At 35.9% G+C, this 13,054-nt stretch overlaps 1 protein-coding gene across 1 annotated transcript in view; it reads left to right on the forward strand.

Moving 5' to 3' along the window:
- Window positions 1-952: 952 nt before the first annotated feature.
- Window positions 953-13,054, forward strand: part of LOC149421634 (macrophage mannose receptor 1-like) — a 90,535-nt gene continuing 78,433 nt past the window's right edge. The window contains exon 1 of the mRNA XM_089634305.1: window positions 953-1,073. Coding sequence (XP_089490431.1) covers window positions 1,019-1,073 — 55 coding nt within the window. The 5' untranslated portion in view covers window positions 953-1,018. The remainder of the gene's footprint in view (window positions 1,074-13,054) is intronic.

Consider the following 13,054-nt stretch of genomic DNA (forward strand, 5'->3'; position numbering starts at 1 on the left):
AAATTTCTATATATATATAGAAATACGAATGATGAGTGAGCGCGCTTCTATAAAAATTAAAACGTTTATAATTAATAGACGCAAGCGACTGCTGTGAAAATATTTATTAAAAACCGATTTAAAATACAGCAGAATCTATAAGTTGTAGCATTTAAAGAAACAATCAATAAATTTTCAGTTTTAACAGAACCAGATGTGTTTTTTATAATTTTCAGAGCGTACTGCGATTTTTTCTCAGCGCTGCATCTCAATAGAGATAATCTACAAAAACAAATAAAACTGTGTAAAACGTCCAATGGAAGTATGTTTTAACACTCCGTTCTGAAGGAGGGTAATAAACTTAACCCAAACGAGAGTTTTGTGCGATATCTAAGTTGTTTTTTACTACACATACTCAGTAGTTCTGAAGGAGGGTAATAAACTTACCCCAAACGAGAGTTTTGTGCGATATCTAAGTTGTTTTTTATGACACATACTCAGTAGTTCTGAAGGTGGGTAATAAACTTACCCCAAACGAGAGTTTTGTGCAATATCTAACTTGTTTTTTTTATTTATTCATAGTATAAGAGTCTGAGTACTGAGTCCCGTTGCAAGTACTGTTGACATGGAAATTCCAAACCAAAAAAAAACCAAACAAATCCCAAGATTTAAGTAACTAAAAAGTCAGTTTTTGTACTTTGTGGTTAAAGCTTAGAATTCAGAAATCCTAGTCCGTGGTGGTTAGTAGGAAGACAAATATGTTTGGCGACTAGAGTCATATTGAGTGCAATAATCACTTAAATAATACAAAAATTATCGTATTTAAAATAGTTTATTTTGTGAAAACAAAACTATTTGGGTAAAAAATAATAATTAATAATAAATTTTTCCTTATTAAAATTAGTGATTATTTGGAATGCCGCCCTGCCTTCTTCAACAAACCGGTTGCCGTTTCATGAACATTGCTAGTAATCAGTAAGTAGTCAGCAGTTGCAAACCGCTATCCCCGTTGGAAAAACGTGTTGCCCGGTGACTCGAAATGTTGTTTATTTTATCGAGTGTTTTTCTGATTGGATTGTCACTGCCATTCGCAGGTAAATACACACTTTTTATCTGCTTAGCCCTCCAGTAAAAGGGCATAACGATTGAAATATATGAATCGGAAAAAGTCTAGGCTCAATACTTAAATTCTCTTTTGAGAGGCACGGTAATTTAAGTACAAAATTTCGATCAGATTATTTGTAGTAAATAACATGTGGAGTAATTAATTTACCTACGGATATAACACTGACATTGCCATGACTTTTACTCGGATACTTCATTCCACTCAAATATCAAATAATGCAAGTGTTGATGTTTAAAGAATGTGCATTGAAGTTTATTGTAATTCGAAATTACTATTATTGATTAAATTAAAACTAGCTTTTTGTTAACTTGAAAAATAATTGCTTTAAAACTGTAAAAGTATGCCAATGTCAAATATCATAATATGAGTTACACAAGCCACTGTTATACAAGTAGATGAATTTAACTTGCTGTCATCGTATTGTTAATAATTAATGTCTACTATATTTGGCTAATTTATATAGCGCTGTTTTCGTGAAAAATCACATCAAGGACGATGAAGAGAGCTTTAAGCAAAACGCATTGAAATATTTTTGTGGATAGTACTTTTTTTGTAATTTTTCAAACAAATTCATTTCAAAGCTCAAATGATTGGAATTAAAAAAAATTATAAATAAACTTTTTTTGTATAGCCCTAACACTTGTCTGCCAAAATCGTATTATCACCGTGTTACACAGTAATTGAAAAGTAGTTTTAAATTTAATGATTAAAATAAATTACGATGTCATGCATCACGCCACACGAATGCACATTTTCCTTATTCGAAAAGCCTTCTGCCGCGTTAAGTAAAAACACGGTGTATTCCTTGAGACTCTCAAGGAATACATTTTTCTTGGTGTACATTTACATTCTCTTTAGAAAACATTTAATCTGAAAAATTGGAAGAAGTAATCACCACATAATAAATATGACATAAGATGAACTCTTGACCTCGCTAGCGAGATACTGTATTTTTTTCCACGACAAATATTTTTGTACTTTTGTATTTTTGTACGCAAAAACTAACTAAAAATATAATTTGAGCATTATCTATTAGAAAGAAAAACATTATGATATTATTTAAGTATCGGGGAAGACTTTAGTAAGGCAGACCAATTTTATTTGTATTGCATACATTTATTAACATATAAGAATGACTTTGCGGTAGGCACTTCCTTAAACTATTTTCTTCAATGAGCGAATAAATGTTCCATTTTGGCATGCACCTAAAAATCCATTTTACTCTAATAAAACAAAGCAAATCAGACATTTTGACAAGTAGATTACTCGAGGGAAAATATATTATTTGAAAAATGATAAAACTGTCAAATTCGACAGATTTCAAATTAATTTTCAGGTTAGAGTTACGTGTTATGAATATGACGTCATTTTTTTTATTTTTTATTTATTCTTAAATATATTTGTATTACAATGGTATAGTATATTGTCCTCCACGCTAGGAGTTCACCTGTGTTGGGGAGGACTTTTTCAATTGTAAAGTTATATAATACTAAAACAATACAGTAGAGTTGGTTACACAGAGAAACAATAAAAATTAAAATATAAAATCGATTTTTCCATAGTTATAACAAAAAAAAAGTGAAATATAAAATATAAAATATTAAAAAGATTGTAGCCAGTTCTATATGTGTTTTTTGTATTCTGTAAGATTAGATGTTTTATATTGTGTTGGAAGTGAATTGTATAGTTTTATAGCCTGGAATCTGTAGTGTTTTTGTCCAAAGGATGTGTTGGTTTTTGGTATTAGTAGTTGGTGTGCATGTCTTGTTCTGGTATTGCGAGAAGTTTGTGAAGTTTTTAATGTGTTTAGGTTCTTGTAAAGGAAAGTAAGTATTTGTTTTGAATATAATTTTTGAATCTTAAACACTGGGAATTTTTTTGATATGGTTGAAGTGGGTGTTAGTATTGGTACATTAAGTATTACTTTTTTTAAGGTTTTCTGAGCTTTATGCAGTGTGTCTATGTATTTTTGACTGGCATATTAGTAATGAACGTTATTTCGAAAAAAAATGCGCGGGTAAAATAAAAGAGAACTTATTATTTTAATCTAAAAATCCAAGAACTTTGAATATCCAATAATATAAAACTTCATTGGGAAATTCCGCAAATAAAATTTCATATCAGTTTTTTAGTTATGAACGCATAATAATTATGTCCTCTGCGCTATGCATCACTTGCTAATCATCGGTTTCTGAGATGTCTTATTACTGTTTATATAACCTATATCTTACAATTATGAGTTATGAATATTGTGAAGTCTTGCAACGGACGCTGAGGAAGATATTATACTTTGCGTTAAGACTTTCGGAATTATATTCCCGTTCTTCTGAACAAATATTAATTATTTTTTATTTAATTATTTCCGGTAACCCGTTCGTTTATTGACATCAATGGTTATTAACAAATTATGTGCGCTACCCGACTCACTAGACAATATCTTTTCTGAGCCTAGAATTAGAGAAGTGATTGATTGAAAATGAAAGTGATTAATGGGAAAAAGTACCTTTCATCTCCTTGATTTTCTTCCTAATATATGTACACTTTTCAGAGAGACTATAATTATAAAGTAATAAAAAATGGAAAAGATTCTGGTACCTTCACTCACCGGACGATTGCTATTGCTCGAGCAATCGAGGAAGCCCTTAATTAAAATGATTTTTTTGCCTCTTCCTATTTCGGTTTGGATCCATGGCTTCCAAAAGCATCTAAGAGTCCCATCCTGTGATATATTTTTATTAAGGGATTTGAAGATTATGGAACATTAATGTTATATTTTTCGGCAGCTTTGCTAGGGTTCTATGAAGGCTACAATCTTTTCTTCGTCGATCAATCTTTTTTAAAAGCTTCAGTCCAGAACTCTCCACGCATAGCCTCTATAGCAGTTTTCCTCAGTTTGGTCTGGGGCGACCAACTGAATGCCTTCCCTCTGCAGTATCTGAGGCTATAGTCTATAATAGACGACCTAAAATATATATAAATCGATTGCCAAATTTTACAGACTAACTTAGATTAACTTCATCAATGGTGTGAACAATATGCTTTATTTTGTTACATTCATAAATGTCAAGTAATACGATTTACCATTATATTTTTCATTAAAATAGCTTGCATGAATATACATTAGATAATATTAAATTAATACAATTATCACAAATTCGTGACTTGGTTGTGATATTCGTTGAACGAAAACCTATAAGGGTTTGAAGATGCTTGGCTTCCTTTGCAGAAATTTAATTGATTTCAAATCCTTAGAGAATGCTCTATATTTATTAGAAAGATGAGTGGGGTATCACTGCAGCGACTTTATTGAGTAGTCAGAGTACACAGCGTCCAAATAGAATAGCCAGTGGTGTAGTAGTGGTAAATTTCTGACAATTAAAGGCAGTGTTTTAGTAGTTGGTGTGTATCTCGATGGGATGCATGTAAGTCAAATCACGGTGGGATGTGAATCCGTGCTCAACGCTCTAGCGTAGATGATCGGTAGGGAATCCTCCAGGCCGATGCTCTACACAAGGCGGAGATGGACGGTGGTGGCGTGTAGTCACGGCGTGTAGTCACGGCGATGAAGTCGGTAGCTCTACGGTGTAGAAGCGGAGACCGGAATGAGCGGTGAAATTCTTCACTGGTGGTTATGACCATGTCATGGCTCGCAGAGAGGGTGGGGAGGCCGGAGAAGATGTCACGAGGCCAAAGCGTAGGCCGGCGAAGATGTCGCAGGGCCAAAATACAAGGGGCGCAGGCCGACGAAGTGATTACACAGCTTGGCGCATCTCCCAGTTTCCATACTGTACACTAGCTACTAGCTGACTGAGCGTATAAATAAACACTGTTTATATAGAACAGCATACGTCTTGTAAAGGTAGCAATGTTCCAGACGTTCAAGAAGAGGTCGCCGGGCTGTCTAGAAACGCTGCATAGGTGTTTCCTTTTCGACTGCCTTAATGTTCCTGATGCAAGAGTGGGTAAATCCGTCATCAGTGGCGTGGCGTGTCTGTGTATATATATATATACACGCCACATATCCTATAGTCTATTATGTTTGGTTTAAAGTTAAAGACACGTCGGACAAACTTTTCTAATGAATAGAGCGCCAAAGCATGATATTTCTATCATGCTATGTCTGTCCGACGCGTCGCCAGCTCCTTTCGGATCATGAAAGACTTACCTCTCGGGCGGTGGGCACTGCTGTCATGCTATTATGTCACAGGGTGATGTGATGATTAAATAAAACAGTTTAATTGTTTAAATTGCACACTGATTATATATTTAACTGTCTGATCATATCAATATTTAAATTAAGACACTCACCCGAGATCGACCGTGTTATGAGCTACTCTGACTATCTAAACTTGGCTAGGTATTCTTGATGATGGGAAATCCATGACGGTGAGGAATGCATCGGTACGATCCGAGGCAAGTCGGATGCCTCTCATCCCTCCTCCGGAATATTCTGCTGTTGCGCGCTGGCCCTCTCGTGTGTTAGGCACCAATCGACATCCGCCCACAGATTTGCTCGGCGAGATTAATTAAGGCTCGGCCCAGAATATTAATAACTTGCCTGCACAAGGCCCAGGATGATGAATTTATATCCGCGACCACGGTCAACCCAGAGATGGCTCCGATTAATTGTCGATTACCATCTACCGACATGCTGATCAAAATGTCGCCGTTATGGTTTTAAAATGTGAATCACGCACTTTCTCGATAACTCCAATATCATGTTGGATATATAAAATAACAAACCCATCAGGGTAAAAATCTATCGATTCACGATTGACTGTGTTACATTCCGTAATCCGGTTTTTAAATTAATAATCCCTGCGACTGTCGTTACCGAACCGGGGTCCCGCCGGCTCTCTAACAAGAGTGAGGACACGGCCCCCCCCCCTTTCTCCTGACCGCTCATCTCTGTGTTGCCTGTCAAGAATCATAATTAATTTATTACCCTTTCGAAATTAGCCTACCTGAGCCTACTTGAGTTTATGAAATAATATTTCATAACATTACCCCCGTCACCACACAAATGTTTGCCCCCAAACATTAATTTACCTACAAACCTGAATTATAAAAACCTATGTCGATCCCGGTACTAAAAAGAAGAAGGTAACTCAAACAATTGTTATAAAACTACAAAATAGAATAAAATTAATAAGTTATACCGAATGGGTGTGCCGCAACTCCAATCGCACCCATCCTGCGTAAGGCAGGATGGCTGGGCTTGCGAAGCAACCATTCTCCGATCTGAAAATTTACAAAAACCATAGCAACTACACTTAAATATAGAAAACTTTAACTTAAATATCCTAAAATTAACAATATCTAAATAATGTTACGTAAACGGGGTCCACAAGCACCCACAGCATTGATGAAGCTGGGTGTTGAAAAACTAACTTATCGTCAAGAACTGCCGTTGACGTTACATCTACAATAAAGCAGATAAACTTAAATTAAAAATTCATATATTATTACTACAAAATTACAATTTATATATATTTATATCTCCTTCTCACATCATCCGAATATTACAACATGCACTTTGGCAACACTGTCCCTAAAATAGGGTTTATATAGCCACAATAGGCAACACTTTAGGGTGGAAAACCAGCCCTCACTTTTCACTGATTTTACGCACTGAATGTACATCTTAGGAGATGGAAAAATGTTCACTCCGGAGAGTTGTAACTAATCTACCTAATTTGGTCGCTCAGGTGAGTTCACGAAGGGAAGTTATAAATTTAAGAGCAAAACATCATCGCAAGAAAGTTTTATCTTATTTGAGAAAACTATAACCTTTACACTCTCACAGGTGTGTAAGGTGGTTTAATAAATTGAAAACGTCATCAACCATTCCTATGGATATGGTGCAATTAGTAGAGGTATACCGCCATTTTTATGAATGGTGTAATTAGTAAAGTATACAACCATTGTTTTGAATGGTGTTATTTTTGTATGAGTCCCATATGTGATGGACATATCTTATATAATAAGTATATATTTGTAATCAGTTCTTATAATTAAACATTGCACTATACGAGAAGAATTTTCAAGCAATTTATACTTAGTTTAGCTAGATAGCAAAACAAGATTAATATTTTACCCAACTTTTGCGTAGATGAGTATTTAAATTTTCCAAGTACTCAGAGTACCAAGAGGTACTGGGATGGTATACATATTGAAAGTACATAGAATAATAATATTAACGAAATATGAACATTGTTCATAAAATTGTGCTTGAAATACAAGGGGATAGTGGACAAGTATCACCATGCATTTCCAGACAATATAACCAAATACATAACATAATTTTATTCATCTGTTCTGCTGAATTGTTCTTTAACATATTAAAGCTTAATATAACGATTATTTCAATAAACACGGAAAATAATGAACTCGAGCATTATCACTAGAGTTAAATAAAAATTGTGAGAAACAATTACTACTCGTTTTTTGATTTAATCATAGATTGTCAATGTCGGGTTGCTTCAACTCGGTTGATCAGGCCGGGTTGAAACTCCCAAGCATTAAACAATATTTTATTTACAGCACTTTATAGGGATGGCCAGATCCTTCAAAGTACTTAAGAATATAGGACTATACCGGGACATTGTCCGATTTTACAATATCTTTTATATGGAAATCACCGGTAACTTTCCCATTCATGTCAGCTAATGTATAAATTAGGTCTGATTTTTTCTTTACAACAACATTTTGTACAAAGCGAGGGGCTAGTTTTTGTGCAAAGTAATTTAAAGCGTTTGATTGGACGAAATTTCTACGCCAAACTCTGTCTCCGACTTGAAAACTAACATGTTTTCTCCGCAGGTTATAATGGCTTGCTCCTTTTTGGTAAGCTTTTAGTAAAGCATCTGAGACTTGCTCATAAACTGATGACAGTTCTTCTAATCTTTGTGCGTAGATTCTCTGACTAGTACAATTTTGTGAATTAGATTCAATATCAGCTATAGGGTTACGATGCAAATCACCGTCTAATATTTGCTCCCGACCATGCATTAGAAAATAAGGTGTAAAACCCGTAGCGCAATTTACGGAATTGTTCATAGCTGATTGTATTTGTGGTAAAAATTTTGACCAATTACGGTGGTCTGATTCAACTAATATCGATAATGCGGTGCCCAAAGTTTGGTTATATCTCTCTACCACATTGTTTTGAGGGGTATAATAAGAGTTATAAAACGGAGGTGGTATATTATAATTATTCAATAAGTCCTTAAATTCTTTGGATACAAACTGACGGCCGTTATCACAAACAATGGTGCGCGGTACGCCATGTACAAGAAAGATACTTTCTTCTAAATTTTTCACAATGCTTCGCGCGGTACCTTTGCGCAGCGGAAACAGCCAGGTAAACTTTGAAAAAACATCAACACAGGATAAAATAACGGTAAAACCAGAGTAACTTCTCGGTAATGGACCTACCAAATCCAACGACAACATCTGCATTGGACGTGTAACTTTTTTAGGATGTGATGAAATACCGTTAGGTGAGGCCGTACTGATTTTATGCGCCTTACAGACCGTACAGCGATTTACAAATTGTTTAAGTCTCTGTACATATTTGGCCAAAAATACCGTAATTGTGCTTTTTTATAAGTTTTAAAAACTCCGGGGTGACAAGATCGAATAGACTCGTGAACACTACTTAAAATGTCTAATCTTTTTTCTTGAGGAATTACTTTTTTCCACGCAGTGTCTTCACACAGTGCTAAACGAGTCTTCGTGTGACGAAATAGTTCGTTTTCCCGAATTTGGAAGTTCTGAAAACGTTGGGGAAATTCTTGACAACCCTTCCAAATATTTTGATACCACTCATCTTGAATATTTTCTGAATCTATAATGGAGATTTCGGCAAGATCCATTCGCGAAAGGACATCTGGGACTATATGCTGAGTACCTTTACGATGGATTACATCAAACGAGAATTGGGATAGACGTGAACTCCAACGCGCGAGACGACCGCTGGGGTTGGACAGAGAACCTAACCATTTTAGACTTGAGTGGTCGGTTACAACTGTAAAATGAGTTCCTTCAATGTATGGTCTAAAGTGTGTAACGGAGTCTAGTACGGCTAAAAGTTCACGCTCAGTTATTCCATAATTACGTTCGTGAACGTTTAAGCATCTCGAAAAATAAGCAATAGGGTGCTCCTGTCCATCTATAGTTTGAATTAATACCCCCCCAATGCCTACGGAGCTTGCGTCACAGTGTATAGCGAAGGGTTTCGAAAAATCTGGACAACTTAAAACTGGGGCAGAAGTAAGTGCTTGCTTTAGTGCAATAAATGCGGATTCAGCTTCCGGTGACCATTTAAAATTACTAATTCCCTTTTTTGAACCAGTAATACTTGTTAAAGGAGCTGCAATGCTTGAAAATCCCTTGATAAACCGTCTAAAGTAACCGCACAGGCCAACAAATTCCCGAATTTGTTTAGCATTTTTCGGTATAGGAAAATTTTTAATACTATCAATCTTACTTGGATCGGTGCGAAGTCCCTGGGAATCTACCATATAGCCCAAGTATTTAAGCTCGGCTTTACAAAATTCCGATTTTTTTAAATTAATGGTGAGACCCGCGTCTCGTAGACGTTTGTACACCCGATTTAACAAGTTTAAATGTGATTTCAAGTCTTCCGATACTAATATAAGGTCATCTAAATAGCAAAAAACATTATCATCGAAATCAGGTCCAAACAATGCATCCGCTAGTCTTTGTAATTCGCTAGGAGCATTTTTCAAACCAAACGGCATGCGAGTGAACTCAAAGAGGCCCCGCCCAGGAACAACAAATGCTGTCTTTTCGCATGATTTTTTGTCTAAGGCTATTTGCCAAAATGCCTTGGAGAGGTCAATCGAGGAAACATATCTGGCACCGCCGAGTTTATCTAGGATACGCGCAATATAGGGAAGAGGATAACTATCACGTACCGTGACGTTATTAATTTTTCGCGAATCAAGGCAAAATCTAGCTGTTCCGTCTTTTTTTGTTACAATTATTACTGGACTGGACCATGGTGAACGAGAAGGTTGAATAACCCCTAATTTTAGCATTTCATCAACTTCTGTTTCTAATTGATTCTGCCGTGCGGGTGAGAGAGGGTAATACCGCTGTTTGATGGGTGGTCCTGTTGTAATTATTTTGTGTTTAACTAAGTGTGTTAGACCTAACCCCTTCTTTTCAAAAGAAATTGACTCGAATTTTTTTAACTATTTTAGAGAGTTCCCTGTTCTCTTCAATAGTTAGGGATGAGGCTGGCCGAATAGCCCGCAACCCATTTATATTTCCTTCCGAAACAGGAAGAGTAAATCTTGAAAAAAGTTCCGGTGCGATGTGGAACTCCTTCCAAAAGTTAACTCCTAGAATAATTGAAGGCGACAATGTCGGGATGACGTAGAAAAGAACCTCCCGGGTAACTCCCTTATACGTCACCGGCAGCGACATTGTACCTTTGACAGGCTGATTTGTACCGTCAGCTGTCGATACAAAAAGATTGGACTTAACTAATTCTATTCCTAATTTGCTAAAAATCTTATGACTATCTCCACCCAAACATGATAATGTAGCGCCACTGTCCAACAGTGCGTTGTAAAAATGATTTATTATATATACATTGGCATAAGGACGACCATCGTTTTCAATTTCCATCTCCTGTGGCAGCGGGCCCACTGTTCCAGATGATGGGACTGAAAAGAACTGGTGAACTAGACGGAGCCAACTGTGCCACTCTCGCTTCCTCTGCGCAAAGGAAGGAGCGCGACAAAGGTGACTCCCAACTAGTTTTTTGACTTATGTCCATTAAAAGCACCCAGTTTTGAATTTCCTGCGACTGCGGGTTTTTTCCTACAGTCGGCCACGACATGTCCCGGTGTCTTACAATAAAGACAAATAGGCGTCTTATAAAAAGTTTTAGAAGTTCCCTGATTATTAAGATTACCGTTATTAAAAGAAGACGAAGATGGTTTATTTGAGTTGTTACCTGTATTTGATGGACCGAAATTACGCCTATTATCATTATTCTTATTGTTGTATGACTGCTTAAAAGTGTTCTGGGTATAACCAGTGCGTCTAAAGTTATTATTATTATTAAAATTTTTACTAATAGGCACAAATTTCTCCGTTTTATTCGAGCTATTGTGCACATCTGATGCTTTAGAAAATGAAGACGATGACACAAATTCTTCTGGCGGTAATGCATAAGATTCTAATTTACCGGCATAAGTTGTTAATTGCTCAAAAGTAAATATGTCTCTAGACACTAATAGATTTGAATACATCGGTAGCAAAGCCTTCATTGCTAGCCGCAGCAGTTCCTGCTCGGGAAGTTTTGCTTCGAGCATATTGTTTAGTGCTTTCATTTTTAGCGTGAATTCTAGTACTGACATTCCTTTTTGTTGAGACATGTTAAAAAGTTTTATTTTTAAATCGGTTTGAAGGTCGCTTGCTTCAAATTGGCTAAGTAAAAGTTTTGACAGCTCGTCCCACTTCAATTCTGGGTGGTAAATGGATCTGAACCACAACAACGCCAGGCCATCCAGAAGATCAGGGAAAACGCGCACCAGTTCATTTTGAGGAAAATTCCTGGTTCTACATTTTTCCTCAATAAGTAGGAGAAATTCTCTTACGCTCGATTTCCCGTCGTATTTAATGTTCCAATTAGTAACATTTGTGGATGATGATTCTTTATAAATAATTTTTGTATGTTTAATAATTGTTGGGTTTTTAACAGTATTTAGTTCTGTCTCCGAATCTGAATCTGACGAATCCATTTCTGTACTAGCTGTTGATTTTAACGTTTTATTGTACTCGCGCGCCTGTGAACGCAGCGCGTGAAAGGTGGACGCTGGTTCGATAGATCGTGTTGTAAGTTCCTTGGTAAGGTCTTCTTTAGAGGCATTGTTAATATTTGCAATTGGAGTCGACATTTTTATCAAATTGTACGTGAAGTTCTAATATGAAAAACTCGAATTATCTCGAAAATAATCGAAAGCGTATTGACGTTCGATGAATATTTTTAGCATTGAAAAACATAAATGTAAAAAAAATATTCATGAAATATTTATAGTTTTGAATTGAAACCAAAATAATGTTAATATAAATTATTTTTATAAAAGTGGTAATTAAATTCAAATTCGAGATAATCGTCTGTATACTCGAGGTTAAATTTGAAACGTACATTTGATTTGAATCGTTATTTAAAAAAAATATATTAGAAACTTTGGAGAAATACATTTTTTTTTTAAATCAATAAAAATAATCGATGAAATTTAGTTAAGTATGTCATCTTAATCGGTTGTTCCAAGTATAGTAAGTATCTATTGAAGTTCATAAATTAATTATTCGCCGAAATGTTGACAAATTACCCATCTACGCTGGAGTATCTATGGAATTTTTGAAGTGAAACTTCTTTAGGCGCGTAATGGATTTTCGTGGACGGAGTAAAACCGAGTCAGGATCGACACGAAAATGCGGGTACCCCCACCACCGCTCACCGTTCACTGTCCCTCTCTCACCATATGCGCTTGTTGAGGTGGGGGAGCCGCTCACGAACGTTCTCTCTCTTCTCTTCTTTCCTCTCTCTCAGACACCAGCGAACTACGCCACGCCAAGCATCAGCTGCTTGGTTAGTATACTGCGTCGTGAGTGTAATACGAGTGAAATACGTAATTGATTGTGGTTCATACGGTTTGGTACAGAATTTCAGTGTTAAAAATGAGTAGTGACGAGATAGAGGTGATGAACACATCATTGTCATTGTAATTTCTTTGTAATTTTTAATTGTAATATTGTTATTTATGTAATATTGTATACTTGTGAATAAATTGAAAATTTTTGGAACTATACATTAATCGAACGTCATTCATCTATAAGAAAATATTAGAAAAAGCAAATCCATGCTTCGTCGTTGAATTATTTAACCTCTAATTTTCAAACTAA

This window comes from Hesperophylax consimilis, chromosome 8, assembly GCF_061612785.1.
Source record: "Hesperophylax consimilis isolate HC1 chromosome 8, BYU_Hcon_1.0, whole genome shotgun sequence".
NCBI lineage: Eukaryota > Metazoa > Arthropoda > Insecta > Trichoptera > Limnephilidae > Hesperophylax > Hesperophylax consimilis.